Raw genomic sequence first — 17,005 nt, forward strand, 5'->3', positions numbered from 1 at the left:
CCATACAACGCCTCTCACCAATGAAAATGAGCCTACGTTGTTACGTCAACGTCTTCACATCAATAATAGGTAGGGTGGTTTAATTGTGTGCGCCATCACTGAGACGCGTGTTATTTAAAAGCCAAATGAGAAAAAATCTTGGTGGAAAAAGTTTCAGAAGTGATGAGTTTTTCACGTGCCCTGTAAATTATCTGAATTAAAAGAGAAAACAACCAATTGATATCAAGCAGACTGTGCAGTAAGTCTAATAAACTACTCTATCGTTGTTATTCTTGGGTGTAATTCCACAATCTTGTGATATTGGTTATTTAAGTACTCTGTATACCAACACAAGTTGTAAGAAGCTTTTGTTCAGTTTTACCTTCTAATTCTCCGGGAAAATGGTTCACTGAATTGATCAATAGTTAAATCCCTAAGTGGTATTAATCCTAACACAAATCAGATATATTCAAATCCCTATTGTGTAGCTGGATGTTTGTGGACAACCTTTGTGTAAGTGGTCAACAAAGGTGATTGTCAAGATGGGATTGTTTGACGTTGGTATGATAGGAGTATGTCTCAAGAAATTAGATGCATCAAAATCTCTGTTCAGGGTAATGGAAATATCGGAGAAGACATTCTCTAATGATCTCACCACACATCAATAATACCTCAAAGAACTAATTAGCATGAGTGGTAACCATACCCTAAGTCCTTAGGTAGTCACACACAGATGAAGGGTTATACATAACAGACTTGACATATTCCTTTACTAATGCACACGGTGTAGCTTGACATCCAATGAGCTGGAAACTCAACCTATTTTTTGGATTCAATGATTGTTCATAAAGTAATCTATAAGTTGATATAGTTAAATAGTAAACTTGTATAATAGATGTTATAGGCAATATAAAGTTATTAATTAAACAAATACATAGGCTTCAAGGGAAACACACATAAGATTTTAGGTTTTGGTGGATATTTTATAAATTAGGGGATTTTTTAAAGTTTCTCAATGATGAGGACTTTTATGAATTTTTCATATTTCTTACTAAGTTTGTCTTCCTACAGTATCTATAAAATTGTGTTTCTATCAAGTCTACAATATCTTGGAAATTTTCTTATCATGTCCACAGTATCTAGCAAATTATGTTACTTCAGCACAGTCCAACAGAAAGAAGAGGATATATAACACTCTGAAAATTGCATGGATATAAGTATGCATTAAATAAATTTAATCTACATGAAGAAACTCATCTAAAGAACCAACATACAGCATACTTCATATATGGTGAGGTGAAATTTTTGGTTTGTCCACTTTTTTTGTCGGTCTATGTTTTTTGTTTGTAGGTCCATGTTTTAGTCCATATTTTATTGAGTGGTTCAGTTCGAATCATTTCAATCAAAGCCATGAATTCCACCTCAATTGTATGTTAGTTTCAAGCCAACAAGTGGAGGTTTCAACTCCACCCAAAGTGGTTTCGTCAACTTTTATGTTAGTTTTATTTTTCAATCCAATTCCAATATTTTTTCTCCCAAACAAGGTATCGTCTTAGATGTGTTTGTATTCGGTGGGAATAATTTTTTGTATCGCTATTTTTTTATGTTAAACGAGACTATCTTAAGAGTGTCTTAACTCATTTATTAAAGAACACATTTAACTATGGTTTTGAAGAAATCTTTCATAAATAAAAAATATTAGTTTTCATTACATGATTTGTACCAATTTCACTTGAATAAGAAATATTTTCAAAATATAAAAATCATTGAATATTATAAAATATATTATCCATTTAACTTATGATACACTTCCATGGACCATAAAATACCATTTTTTAATAGTGAGCATTATAAACTATTTCTATCAATTTAACTTGAATGCATGAGGTTAATATCATGAAGTCTCTTATACATTTTCATCTAATTTTTTATGAAATACATTATAAGAGTGAGATTTAAATTATTTCCAAACTAATACTTTGAATTACTTAAAGATTTTGAAAAACATGATATCCTAAGGGAAGAAATATTTTAGATTCTAAGAAAAATAATCTTACATATTTTCTATTTGAATAATGATAAGCCAAAAAAAAATTAAGTATGTTACGTGTATATTGTCAACAGATTAATCATCAGACTAATTTGATGTTATAATTAACTAAAATAACTATAGCGTGCAAAAAAAAATGGATAAACCTCTTTCGTTGAGTCCTGATGTAAATATTCCATTTTCCCATCATATAAGAACTATTTCAATCATGATATAAAGTTCGATTTTTTTCATTTTTCAGATATTCATATAATTTTAATGTATTATGTTATGATTTATATATTTGATTATCATTTGTTAAAAATTCAAATGAGGAAAACTCTGGACAAACTTATCATATTTTCATTATAACACAAAATCATATTTTCATTAGATTTGTAGAAACTGTTCACATATCTATAATATTGTGTTCTGTTTATTAACTAAAAACTCATTGTTTTTATATCATTAATCATATTTACTGATACTCAATTTTGTTTAAAAAATGTTAATTTGATGATGTGAACCTTTATGAAATTTATATATTGTCCAAAATGGCAGGGTTAATATTCATCATTTGATTAGTTTGTATAAAATCTGAACGGATTGAAGAGCTAAAACTCAGTAATATTAATAATGTTCACATTTGATCTCGAATAAGCTACAGTGTGAGCATAAATGTTCCCACTTCTAAAAAATTAATTAAATGTAAATCAATGAGTTATTCGACCTGATAATAATGAAAGTTAATGTATTTTATTTCAACTTGCTAATGCATCACGATTCACCTCTTTTGTATAGATAACAAGTTAAAAGTGAATGAATTTTTATGTCATGCATGGATTTCTTTTTACCTATTTATGCAAACCAGTAACATAAAAAACTAGGAAATCATAGGTTTACTTCAACTAATTTCTTAGTATTCACTATTTTCTAATTTGATAAACAAAAATATTCCGAATAAACGGAATATTTCTATTCTGATGAAAATAGCGCTTTATTAAACCTTTGTTGTAAAAGAATCAAAATATTGTGATGAATTTGATAATGAACATAATAAAATTTTATCTGATCTTGATATATGATGTCCATGTGATAATCCAAAGTTTATATCAGAGTGACACATATAAGTATTGCATTTTGTATATCTCAATATTTCACTGTGAATTTTAAGAAGTAACTGTTAGATATAAGGGCACAAAGCCTCTTAGGAAATTTTAGCTTCTTGATAAAGGAAACTTAGAGCTGTAAATTTTATATCACTTTGTTATAGGGATCGTCAGTCGTCATCCGTCACGTCACTCGTCACCGTGACGATCCCGTGACGGTGACATGACGGTGATGGTGACGGATCCCAGGGCTCGTGACGGTGACGGTGACGGTGACGGTGACGGTGACGGTGACGGTGACGGTGACGGTGACGGTGACGGTGACGGTGACGGGTATCCCAGGACGGTGACGTGACGATGCTTCCCTCACGGTGACGTCTGTGATGGATTTTATTGAACAATTTAGAAATGGATATTTATTATTGTAAAATAAATTATTCTAAAAAATAAAGATTGCAAAATAAATGATTATTGTAGATTTTAGTAAATTATATATTATTATTGTAAAATTTAATAATACAATCGATGTTATTGTGCAATATAAAAGATTTTATTGTAAAATTGAAAATAGAACTTTTTTAGAATGGAAATTTGAAAGGAATAAGTGAAATTGTACAATAAAATCCATCCGTGACGGATTTTATTGTACAATTTAGTAATGGAAATTAAATTTTATTAAATTAATATTGTAAAATAAATTATTATTGTAGATTTTATTAAATTATAATTTATTATTTTAAAATTTAATAATACAATCGATGTTATTGTACAGTGTAAAAGATTTTATTGTAAAATTGAAAATAGAATATTTTAGAATGGAAACTTGAAAGGAATAAGTGAAATTGTACAATAAAATCCGTCCGTGACAATTTAGTAATGGAAATTTATTATTATATTAAATTATTATTGTAAAATAATTTATTTTAAAAAATAAAGATTGTAAAATAAATGATTATTGTAGATTTTATTAAATTATAAATTATTATTGTAAAATTTAATAATACAATCGATGTTATTGTACAATATAGAAGATTTTATTGTAAAATTGAAAATAGAACTTTTTTAGAATGGAAATTTGAAAGGAATAAGTGAAATTGTACAATACAATATAAAAGACAATGATGATCTTCTCATCATCTTGAACAAGGACGAGTTTCTTTTAGGGCCAAGCAGAGGGGATTCATGCATCCATCATCATCGACATTATCGTAATCATCATGTTTCAATTTGCTACGTCAAAAGTTCTGCACAACAACGTTCTGACAGAGATAGGAAAACTATGACCATTGTCCTCCGATAATTGACACAAGTTTTTCCAGTCCTGTAACCTCTTTCTCCTCCTAGCCGTCTCTTGACCAGGCCAAGGGCAGGAGATACGAGCCAAAAACGCGCACCCGTCCTGCAGAGGCGCTCGATTACGCAAACTGGAGGCCTGTTCACATCAAATGTAAGATATTAAGAAGAGAATAAACCATATCAATTAAAATCACGTCTTCAAGCTTAAAAAGTAATTCAAGAAATAATGAATGAGATGGATACTTCACTGTAATATCTTAATCGATTGAAAAATAAAATCTTCATGTAAGATCATCTTCATAATCAATTTACGTAGCGAAGCAGTTTATTTGTAAGATCATCTATTAAAAAAGGTTTCACGTCTTGAGGCGTAAAAAATGATTGACGCCATTGGGTTAATCGGCTACATAAAGGTCTCGAAGAACGTCCATAAGTAATCGGCTAGTAGTAACTTACGTGGTAAATTTTGAAATGACCATTGCTGGAGAATTGCCGCTGCTGCAAAAAAATGAGCACGAAGACCGCCAATCCTGCAGAAAAACTGAAAATGGTTACGTTGGAAAAAATGGACCACTGCCGGAGGAAAATAAGTCCAAAGACTCACACTAGGCGTCATCGTTAGGGGAATCTTCCCCTCCATCTCCATCACACAGCAGACTGTTCTCGGCACGTAACCAGCACTTCATTGTAACTAGGAGCTCGATGCTTTCAGCACTAAGACGGGCTCGCTTGAACGTGACAACTGCACGTCCGGCGGAGAATAAACGTTCCGCTGGCGCACTGGTCGCGCAGACTGAGAGGAATTCTTGCGCTAGCGTAGCAAGTCGTGGGTAGGATCGTACACCAATACGGGCCCAGCACCCCAAAGCTGTCTTGTTGTCCTTTCTCTCCGTTGATTGCAGATATGCCTCCAATTCCTTGGTTGGCGATAGAACTCGTCGTTCCTTCCCTTTCGCTGGTGGTACGCCATCAATAAGTTCGGTGAGCCAATCTTCGTCCTCGGGGTCGTTATACATAGGTTCGTGCTGACTGTCTCGAGGCATAAGTTGGCGAACAAATGCAAGAGATTCCTGAATGTCGCTAGAGTCAAGCGACACTCCCTTGTTGAAAGGGTCCAGAATCGCAGCAGTCGTCGTCGCACGGTTCGTCGAAATCATCATCTCATACTTCAGCATCTTCGACTTCATGCTCTCACAAGCTCTGCGTATGGATGCAATCTGCCCGACGGTCATTCGCCTTCCCGATGAAAACATCATGGCCATATCAAACTTGGACAGAATCATGTCGACATGGCGCAACAAGGCCTTCATGATGCGGATCACTTCGACGACTCTAACTGTCTTTGACCCACTCACATGCTTTGTCGTTCGATAAAAGGGCCCTAAAATGTCGCGGAAGTCTGCTAACATGTCCCACTCCTCCCTTGAGATTCTGATATCCTTGTCCGTCACCGACATGATCTGTAACGCCATGAAATCAACAACTTCTCTCTTCTCCAATGCAGCATGCAACATGTCATGGGTACTATTCCACCGCGTAGGGCAATCTAACGGCAGTTGGTTGGGATTCTTCCCCATATCGTTGCAGGCCTTCACTTATTGTTGCCGCCGCTGGGTCGATGCTCGGATACTCGTCACCACTTGCCGAACACGGGCAATCGCATCCCCTAGGACGAGGCCACCATCATGGCTGACCAATTCCGCATGACTTGCCGCTGCCTCCCGCATAGTGTCCAAGTCGTCTGTATCGGTGTCGTAATCTGGTTCATACGGTGCATCCCATGTGCTGTTGTCGACAGTCTTCGGAGGATCTGGGGTCACCGATACACGTAATGACTGCAGTGCGACCTGGACGATGATGTTCAAGACGTGGGCAGCACACGGGACATGTCGGTCGCGAGTGAACCGGTTGTTTACTGGCTTCAGTTCCTTCGCGAGCATCCCTACCATCCTCCCGTTGCTTGACGCATTGTCCGTTGTGATTGCACTAACCTGCATGGCAAAATTGTTAGTTTGCAATTTGGTTGTACGAGCCAAAACTGAACTCAGTTTATGAGCTCCCGACCTTCGTCTTCAGGCCAGAATCGTCTAATGCTTGGAGGACGACTGCGCTCATATTCTCGCCGCTGTGTTTGCCGACCAGCTCACGGATAGCGAGTACACACTCGCATAGTTCCCACTGATCATTCACCCAGTGAATTGTGATGCCGAGAAGACCACAGGAATTCTCGGCGGTCCATGCGTCCACCGTTAGGGACACACTAGGGACATTTGCTAAGGCCGACACGAGCTTCGCCTTCAGGTTCACATATAGCTTATGCGTCGCATCTTTGATTGCCTTTGACACTGGCGGGTCAACTGTCGTCTCCGCGGCGTACTTCCACATAACCTTGAACCCCACGTTGTCCACTATAGCCCATGGGGAGTCCGTGAGACAGACAAACTGCGCTATGATCTCCTTGGTTTTCTCCAGTGTCTTCTTGACGATACCACCTTGTCCATATGCCTCGGTTATTGTACGCTGGGCTGGATTGATGCCCTTCATCTCTTTGTAAAATTTGGTATGGGTGCACTCCATATGCCTCCAAAAGATGTTCGTAGAACCATCTTTTCGCCGCTTGAGCCGATTGCGCAATGGATCGACTCTTTGTTCGCGACATAGTAGGCACGCCCACACGCCTGCGCCGATCTCCGTGAAGTAACGCAAGATTTTCGCCTTCCCTTTACGTTTAGGACATGATGGCTTTACCACCGGTAGGGTTGTCTCCTGTACGTCCTCCTCCGAGGACTCTATGGCTACGTCAACGCATGCATCGCGGATGTGAGTGCCCACTGCCGACTATGTCCTAGGGAAATGGGCGTAAATTTTTGCAAGCAATTCTTGTTTGTGGATGGAAACTAACTGCAGGAAAATATCCACTTCAAAACAATTGTCCATTTCAATTAATAACTTCACGACAATTAACAACTTCATGACAATTAACAATTTCATCCAAAATAGCATTCTGAAAAGAACCCACTGAAGAATAAAATTCTGGTAAAATGACAAGGACAATGTAACATCTCAAAGCATTACAAGTAACATCAAATTCAGCACTTTTATCAGATGATGATTACTATATAAGCAAGTCAAAATCAGAACCTGGTAAGCTTTGGATGTGCGATCAGTGTTAGATTCTTGTATGGGTTGCAAGTTTGACCAGAGTCACACAATGACCAGATTGATCGATATCAGATCCCACTGCAGCCAAAGAAATAAAATGAATGACATTCTAAATCATATCAGAGTTGAAATGTGATGGGTTTAGAAAATTGACGAGAGATCCAAACCTATCAAATTATTATCAGAAATCAGAGTTATACAGTAATAAGATGGGTTCAAAATCTTATATTAAAGAGTACAGAATTATACAGTCACCGAACAAAGAGAAAATACTCAATATTATTGCATTTCGGCTAAGATTTCTAAGAATAACATGATTCAGAATTCAAGTCATATTCAAAACACAATAGGCAATGAACAAGATTTTTTCTTTCTTCGGACAAACACATACTTTCAATCCCTATGCATCATTTTGATCCTACGAAACGATCAATATCCTCTAAGCAAGTATTATTTGCATATTATCCTAGTTCAAGATGTCATTTATTCACATCTTCTGTCATTTCACAGCCTCCATTTGATTCCATTGAACAATCAAGAACTTTCGCTTCATTCCTACAAATCAATTTGACATGAATACATGTGTGACAAAACATTTCGTTCACTTCTGAGGTCTAAAAAATACTTTCAATCTAGAGGCATCATTTTAATCATAGAACACTATCAATATATTCTAAGCAAGAAGTCAAGGATCGTATCTCAGTTCTGGATATCAAGTAAATTCATCTATCACATCACAGACACCTTTTGATTCCAGTAAAAATTACAAAGCCTAAGTATCACTTCTAAAAATTAAGTTGACATCAATTCATGAATAAAAAACTTCTTATTTGTCACTCCCATTTGAACTTTTATTAGAAACATTACATTACACCCATAACCACCACCTAAATAACTCTTTCTGGTGCATATGTAGCTCACAAAAATGACACTAAAGTTATTCCAAAGTATTTAAATATATATATTTGATAAGAAAAAACCATCAATGCCGTTACTTATCATTGGTAAGCATAATTAGCATGCTAATTTTGATGATAAGTTCATTCTTTTCTGTGTTTATTTTCTATGAAAAGATCATAGAGGGACGGTCTTAAAGCTTAATGTGATGTTTTCAAACTATCATTAAGTGCCTCGCCAATGCTGCAAACATCAAAAGTAGAATGACTTCATGATCGAAATTATCAGATTCTACAGTTTTCTCATATTCGTGAATCGTGATTTCGGCGACTTCTGCAAGGCTAATGGAGCTCGTGATTATCATCCTCGTCTGCTTTGACTAAGAAATCCTCAATAATCTAGCAGATATTAACACATAATACTGAAATTCAGAGGCCGGAAATTTGCTTACATTGGTGAGACTGCAAATCGGAGAGGCAGCAGTCGAGGGCAGCAATGTATGCCCCTTCTCGGCAGCTTGCGCCTGGTAATGCTTGCAGGAACTTCAGAGTTCAGAGAAGAGGAAGAGTTGAGAGAAGAGGAAGAAGAAGAGACTTGAGAGTTGAGAGAAGAGGGAGAAGCGGAGACTTGAGAGTTCAGAGAAGAAGGAGAAGCAGAGACTTGAGAGTTGAGACTTGCGCCTGGGAAAGCAGCGATTGAGAGTTCACAGCAGAGGGAGAAGCAGCGATCGAGAGTTCAGAGAAGAGGGAGCTCGGCGCCTCGCCGATTTGGCGGACTCAAATGAAAAATACCTTACGAAATTTCTTTAAAATTCCGTCACGGTGACGGTGACGCCGTCACCGTGACGGTGACGTGACGGTGACGAAGAGCCGCGTGACGGTGACGGTTCTGTGACGGTTTTTTAGAAAACCCCTCGGACGTGTGACGTGACGGTGATGTGACGACCAGTTCGTCACGTCACCGTCCGTCACCGTTCATCACCGTCCCGTCACGTCCCGGACGTGCCGATCCCTACTTTGTTAAACTTTACTTTACTGAATGATTTTTTTGCATAATCTAACTCATTGATAAGTTGATGAGTAAGGTGATCTTTGCAGAGATTTCTAACTTATAAAAAATGATTTCATATTCAATTCATAATCACAGCCATTTAAGTGAGATAAGATATCAAAACAATTAATGTTAAACGTGAGAGAGTGGAAGAAGAAACTGCGCTAGTTAGGAAGTTGAGAGGGGGAGATAGAGATTTAGTATTTTTTTAGGATCTCTTATATATATCTTATAGGAGATATGTATTTAATTCTGGATAATACAAATGACTACATAAATAGAGAGACAAAGAAATGGGTAAGAGAATTAATGGGATATTAGTAGATAATGAAGAGAACTGGCAGAATAAATGGGTGATATTATCTTAGGAGAATATGAAGTTAATGGAATAAGAAATACAGGGGAAAAACAGACACATAGAGAGTCATTGTGTTGGATGAAATTCCTTGACTAATCCATCTAATTGTATTTTCTTCAAAACCAATTGAACCAACCTAAATCCAATTCAAACTAGTAAAATCACTAAATATAATACACAGGAAGTCCAAGGATACATAAATTGTCTCATTTCATGATTCAAGGGAAAGGGGGGGAAATTACTGGCCCAAACTCCAATTAAAAGACTCCATGATGAAAACATCCAGATGTCCCAAGCGTCTAAGGCACCTCTCTCAGTTCGTTTAGCCTTGGCATATGTTGCTATCACCCTTTTATGTTTCTCCAAGATTCATTAGGGTCTCTTTTGGATATACAGTTACAAAAACGGTATATGGTAATAGAAGTGACAAAAATCCTTTTTTGTGTTTTAACATGGAGCTCTGAGAGCCATTCATCTTGCAGGTTTCTTTTGTAGGAAGCTTAAGATGACATCAAATTTTATCTCTATGTTCTCTCCCAAGAGACTACAATTCACTTAAATGAGATAACAGCAAAGACTGAGAAGGAAAAAGCCCAATCATCTACACGAGGAATAAAAATCAAAGATGAATGAGATTGGTCATTTGATCTTGTTGTTCTATATTCTTTAGAATATTGGATGGTTGAAGTTATTGTGATAATCTGAGTTTTGATGTAGTTAACTAAGTTTATTACCATAGTTGTTTGTAATCGGCTTAAATAATAATATTCATAATGAGGACTGTATTTTAAGATGTATATGATTAGTAGAGGGTTCGTTCACATGGAAGCAGACTTGAAGGATAATTAAGCTATGTAGAATGAACATTTAACAGATTTAATGTTGATTACATTTGATCTCCAAGGTTTAATGGGGATGCTCTATATTGATTTCCTTTATAAATTAAGGACGGATCCCTAAAGATCATAAGTAAAAAGAATTGAAAGAGGGACCTACGAATATAAATACACTATAGGTCTTCACTTCCTTCAACCTAATTATCAAAAAAATCCTTAATAAGAAAAATAATGACGTAAGTAGATTACTTAATATAGGATATTTAAACAATGATGGTTGGTGGAGAATGTAGGGATTTAGAAGTACGGAACAGACAATCCATCAAATATTTCTTATATTTGTATGTGTGATAATAGACTTGATCATTAGCTAACTTCCATCTTGAATTAAGACTAGGGCTAGTACATTTCTCACTATCTGAGGAAATTTATGAGAACACAAATCAAGATCAATGAATAAATAAACTGAAAATCGAATACAATGCCAGGTTAATTTTGATCCCAGGCGAGATCCCCTATAAGCACAGACTGTGTTCGAGCATCCAAGAATGAAAAAGAGAGAGAAAATTAGATATTTTTACTGAGGGGAGAGATAAACATAATTTTGTGATAAATTATATCATCATTTAAGCATATATAATGATGAGTTTTTATGTTTTACTACTCAATATATGTTTATTTTTACTAACCCCACTTGATTCTATGAATCAAGTGGATTAGATCTCATCTTTGTTTAAATAAGTACAGATACTTAGTTGGAGATAATGCACATGGATGAAAATGAATCAAGGAGGGCGCCTGGACCAAGTCAAATATCAGTTATGGATCAATCTGGACAAAGTCAAATGGCGGTTATGGATCAACAAGAACCAAGTCAAATGGCAGTTATGGATCAAGCTGGACCATTCAAAAAATCCAAGCAGTTTAGAGAGATGAAATCCTATAAATACTTTCTCAAAAACAATGTTTAAGTTGTCTAGAACTTTTGTTTTAAGAGTGAAGTATTGTTGGAATTCAAAGTTTTAACAATGGAGACCCTCCATTGTTGATGAACAATTGAGTTGAGTGAAGAAGCAAAGCTGAGAAGATTCTAAGGAGGATCATTTCCTAGCCGTTCAGGGGTGTGACACAAGGTAAATATGATTTCTTAGAGTTCAGTAATTGTTGAATCATTCTTTTTAAGACAGATTTAGTTGGGTTGGAAAGTATAGAATTGTAACTTTCCAACATATCCAACTAAATTTGTTCATTATTTCTCATTTCACTATCATTGTGTACAGTAGAAATTGGTAAGTGCGCTGCCGTCGCTCATTTTGTGTGCCATTGTGCAATGCAACTGCACACGCAGTGTGCAGCCATGCACCACTGTCGCACAAAGCCACACACGAGCTTATCCTACAAGCAGATCTAGGACTTAGTCAAAATTTCGACTAAGTACTAGATCTTGCATTGTAGTGCACGAGCGCTACACGCATAGCGCACAGCTGCAAGCCGCTGCCACACACGACTGTGCAGCCGTGCGCAGCGACACGCGCAGTACACAGCCGCGCGACGCTACACGCACAGCGCATTGCTGCGCGGTGCTGCACGCACAACGCTCAGCCGCTGCCGCACACAACTGTGCAGCCGTGCGCAGCGACACGCGCAGTGCACAGCCACGCGACGCTACACGTGCAGCGAGCTGCCGCGCGCCGCTGCACGCACAGCGCTCAGCCGCTGCCGCACACGACTGCGCAGCCGCGCGCCGTGACACGTGCATCGCACAGCCGCGTGCCGTGACACGTGCATCGCACAGCCGCGCGCCGCAACACGCGCAGGGCACAGCCGCGCGTCTCATAAAGAACTGGACTTAGACTAAGTCCAGATCTATCTGAGATTTGAATTCAATTTTTGAATTATTTTAAAACTCGAATTTAAGATAATTAAATATTTATTCTTACTTTAAAACTTGAAATCTTAAATCTATTAAATCTTAAAACAATTATTGAATTAAAAAAACAAGATAGAAAAGATTGAGTGGAAATAGAAATTAAACTGAATTACCTGCTCCTTGCGGTTCGACCCTTACTTACTGTAGGTTAGGAGGTTAATTAAATTGTTGAATGATCTCAGATCCTCACACATTGATAGGTTAGACAAGGTCTTAAAATCATTATTTAAACACCAAAATTTGGGATTATCAGGGAGAGGAGTGAGACAACTCCTTCTTGGCCCCTTGTTTTTAATTAATTTTTTTAATTTTCGTGCTCTACTATTTTATTCATTCGTATGAATGGAAAGAACTAGCCCTCAAAATTTGAGCTCAATCACGATGGATGGCTCTTCAAATATTAAGGTTTGAATGTCGAGCAATATAAGTCTGATTATTTTGGCATTTTTTATCGCCGCTAAATTTGCAGGAAAGATCCCTTTGCTTTTGCAAAATTATTTTGACACCAATCTCAGAAATATGAGGATATATCCCCTCGACCTCTATGTGGATGTCCCCTCCTCTCTTCATCACGCATATCTTAAAATAGAGTGTTCATTACAAATAATTATATAAGTTGAATACAAGCCACAATAGTAACTAAACAAGTTAATTACAGTAAAATTCAGCTTATGCGTTAGTAAACACAAAAAAAATCCAATATCTTTTTTATTTTCAATCCAATAAATAAATTGAGTTGATACATGTATTTATGGTAAAGATTATAATGTATAAAAATTACTTTGTACGTGAAATTTAAATTTTTAAAATATGTTATCCATGAATATAAAGTTTTTCATTATTTTGGTTCTCTTAATTTTTTCACTTAGGTGTTCATTGATTAATGGGATTTCTGTTTAAGAATTCTGATGATACTGATCTGAGAGGATCCATACTTATGAAAATCCAAATGGTTAAATATGAGCATGAAGTTATAAATATTTTTAATTTTAGCGTACATATCCAAATCTTGACACATTTCATGTGTAAGTAACTAGCAGAAAGCAAATAGCTATGATGTGATTATTTTAAAATTAGCCAACCATTAGCTGGAATTCCTTACAAAATAACATTTATGTATTATGTCCTATTGAGTTATAGGTCTTGGCACTGTATAGATATCACCATGATTAGTGATGAAATGGGACCATTCTTCGAGGGTGCTTTCTGCCTCAGTTCACATGTTTGGGTTCCCAGTTGTGTGAATGCTTGATCAAGGTCAAGGTACACCATCTCGGATTTGAGTTCCAAACTTTATTTTTGACTAAGAAAAAAACTATCAATTAAAATTGTCCTTCAACAATGTGGTCACTTCAAATTTTGAGATTAAACTTTTATAAAAATAAATATATCTTTTTTAAAAAATTCATCGATTCTATAAAGTATTTCCCTTGTTTATTGTCTCAAATATTCGAGTTATGTGGTCAATATAAGAAATTCTAATTTGAAATTAAATTATGAATCTACCAAAGTATGTTTTTCTAATTTATTACAATTAAATTATAAAGAGGTTAATACCATGATGTATGGTTCTATTTTTTTTCTTATATCAATAGAAATATAATGAAAGTCAGCAAAGGGAGGTTTCTAACTTCTTATTTTTTTATCACTCTAAAAAAAGAAGGAAAAAATAAGATAAGGAGAAAATAAAATGGGGTCTCTTATTTTGGAAGAAATTTTAGTTATTTTCTAAAAGGGAGTGTTGATTATTATTTTTATCATCCACTCCTTATATGGACCAACACTTATACCATCCACCCTCCCCATCATTATCTACTAGCTTCAAATATATTATGTTCTTATGTCAATTGTTGGTAGTAAATTATCTTATTAATGTTTATTTATGCATTATCCTTAACCTACCCTAACACTTTATTTTGTGGCATCCACCATTCTCCTTTTTATTTACCAATATATAAGATAACAAATTACTTGGGGTTATCATCACTCTCATTGATAGAATTTTGATATTATATGCTTTGGTAGAAAGCGTAGGTTCTAACTAGAGTTTGGGTTAAATATGTCATTTTAAGTCTCAGATTTTATGCAACAATAATTATAAAATCTTCCTGGGGTAAGGGTCAAATCGACAAGGATCAGATAATTATATATTAAATTTCATTTCAAATAGATTTAAAATAATTATGTTAGGTAATTTAAATTTTCTGGACATTTTAGTAATTTCTAATAGGAAAATCAATCAAAAAAATTAAAAATAGTCAAAACTACTTTAAGTAAATGAAATACATATTTATTTTTTTTTAACAAGTTCTAATGATAAATTGTGATTTTTAGAGAATTTTAGGGCAATCAATAAGATTTAACGTTGAAGAAAACCTTCCGCCGCAACGTATGGACAACGGCATTTCGTCGAGCTGGTGATAGACAAAAAATGCTTTAACTTTTGCCACATGAGGAATTTTTTAGTGCTTCTTGATGCGTTGGAAGCTTGAAATCTAGGCTATCCTCAGGAATGTTTATCTAGAAAAAATGGTGAGAAAATTAAAGTCAGACATTCTTGAGATCACACAAACCTTGTTGTCACTTTCCCAAGGGCTAAGTGATGTTCTTTCTCCAAGAATCTTTATCACCTTTGAACTCTCTCTCCCACACTCTTTTGGAACAAAGAATGGATCAAAGAAATTGATGCACTAGGCCTCCAAAAACAAGTCAGGAGCAGAAATCCAAGATGTCATACAAAGGGAGGGGAGAAGCGAATAATAGAAGTTCCCTGAATCTCCAAGCCATTGGTATTAACTCCAAGGTATTGGTGGGATAATATATCTTGATTTCCAGCCTGAACCGACATTCTCGCCTTCCTAGATTTGAAAACAAGCCTTTAAAATTAAAATTGTGGGTTAGTTCCATAATTCTTGCCTTTAGTCGACCCGGTCCTCAGGGAAGTTTGAATGGGTTTCAAGTGCGGGCTCTTCTAACTATCTGATAGATAGCTTAGGTGTCTACTTACGTCACATGTGAATCTCAAATTCATCATTATATTTACCTAAGTCCTGTTTTGAAATAATACTACAAAAAGATGTGAGGAATCCACATGATTCTAAGGAGTCAACTAGGGTTAGTCTCAAAATTCAATAAGATATAAAAAAATAAGATATATAAAAATCATAAATTTATCATTTTATCCTTAAATGGTGAAATATGCTAGTACGAAACAATAGTTCATATTTTTAGTTATGAATAAACTTCGTGGAAGCCCCAAACACCAAGTAACAACCCTTGTGATTTGTTTTCAAAAAAACAACCTCTTGTGATGAGTGATATTGCTTGCAAAAAGGATTGTGGCCTATAAAATATCACCTGGAAAAGTAGTTTTCACTCTTTATCACCACGAATGTGTTTTGCATAACAACAGGGGTTGTTTCAAACATTCCTAAAAAAGGCATGTATCTAAATTTTATAAGGTATTAGTCATTATAAACACGGGGTAATCGATATCTTTAACACTTCATTCCAATGCCTGATTGCGTTTTCTATAGAATAGAAAAACTAAAGATAACTGAATGGTATTTCTAGGGTACTAGCATGTTGGGTTCTAGGGCCTTGATGTGCATGAATCACATTGAGTTCTTACAACAAGAATTCAAACATAATTCTAATGGCATCAACAAAAACAGGAAATGAATCACCTGCTCATGGATTTTACATGTGATTTCTTCGATCCTCGAGTGAGTTGCGTCAAGTTACTCATGAGAGTAGTCTCTAGATGTACCCACGTGACCATTAACATATTAAATCTCCTCCTTCACCTAGACAAGCTCCGTCTCGATTGCATCAAGAATCTAGAAGAGCTATAGAGGGAGAGGAGAAGAAGGGGAAGTGATGTCGGACGTTGTCAAAGCGTCGTCTTGTCGTCACCGAGGATGTCGGCTCGGTGTCGAAATGAGGCCTGTATCGGACTACGGCTGAGGCGTCGTCCGATAATGATACTAGGCAGATACGAACTACGATGAGATGCACGAGCGTCTAGTTGTCGTATGTGCAAGTGCCGACTTGAGGTGAGTGCCGATCTCCGGGACTCGATGGAGTCGCCCAGGGGGGGTAGGTCAGACCTCTCGAACCTCGTCCGAGGAGTCGAGAATGACTACGCAGTCAAATGGGACGGTCCCCGCTGGATTTGCTCACACGGGACGGGCGAACCCGACTCGCACCAAGCAGGTAGGACACTCTACTATTCTGTTGTTTTTCTCTCAACCTGTCCCTCTCACCTACGTCTAACCCGAGCGCGGTGGAGGCAATTGAAAGTGCACTGAAAAAGATAAAGGACGAAGGTGGGGAGGCGTACCTTTCATCGCGTCCGGC

At 36.4% G+C, this 17,005-nt stretch overlaps 1 protein-coding gene across 2 annotated transcripts; it reads right to left on the reverse strand.

The window, feature by feature from the left end:
- Window positions 1-4,320: 4,320 nt before the first annotated feature.
- LOC144707918 (putative transcriptional regulator tpeD) lies at window positions 4,321-9,261 on the reverse strand. 2 transcript variants are annotated; one of them, XM_078581196.1, is made up of 6 exons: window positions 8,924-9,261; window positions 7,555-7,653; window positions 6,478-7,314; window positions 5,018-6,404; window positions 4,870-4,943; window positions 4,321-4,549 (listed from the first exon to the last, which is right to left on the reverse strand). In XM_078581196.1, exon 4 carries the CDS (start codon window positions 5,988-5,990, stop codon window positions 5,019-5,021), a length of 972 nt encoding a protein of 323 aa, XP_078437322.1. In that variant the 5' UTR covers window positions 5,991-6,404; window positions 6,478-7,314; window positions 7,555-7,653; window positions 8,924-9,261; the 3' UTR covers window positions 4,321-4,549; window positions 4,870-4,943; window position 5,018. The 2 variants fall into 2 exon arrangements, with proteins under 2 accessions (XP_078437322.1, XP_078437323.1); XM_078581197.1 differs by having other exon boundaries at window positions 4,870-4,954.
- Between the last annotated feature and the right edge of the window lie 7,744 nt (window positions 9,262-17,005).

This window comes from Wolffia australiana, chromosome 9 (assembly GCF_029677425.1).
Source record: "Wolffia australiana isolate 7733 chromosome 9, ASM2967742v1".
Lineage (NCBI taxonomy): Eukaryota > Viridiplantae > Streptophyta > Magnoliopsida > Alismatales > Araceae > Wolffia > Wolffia australiana.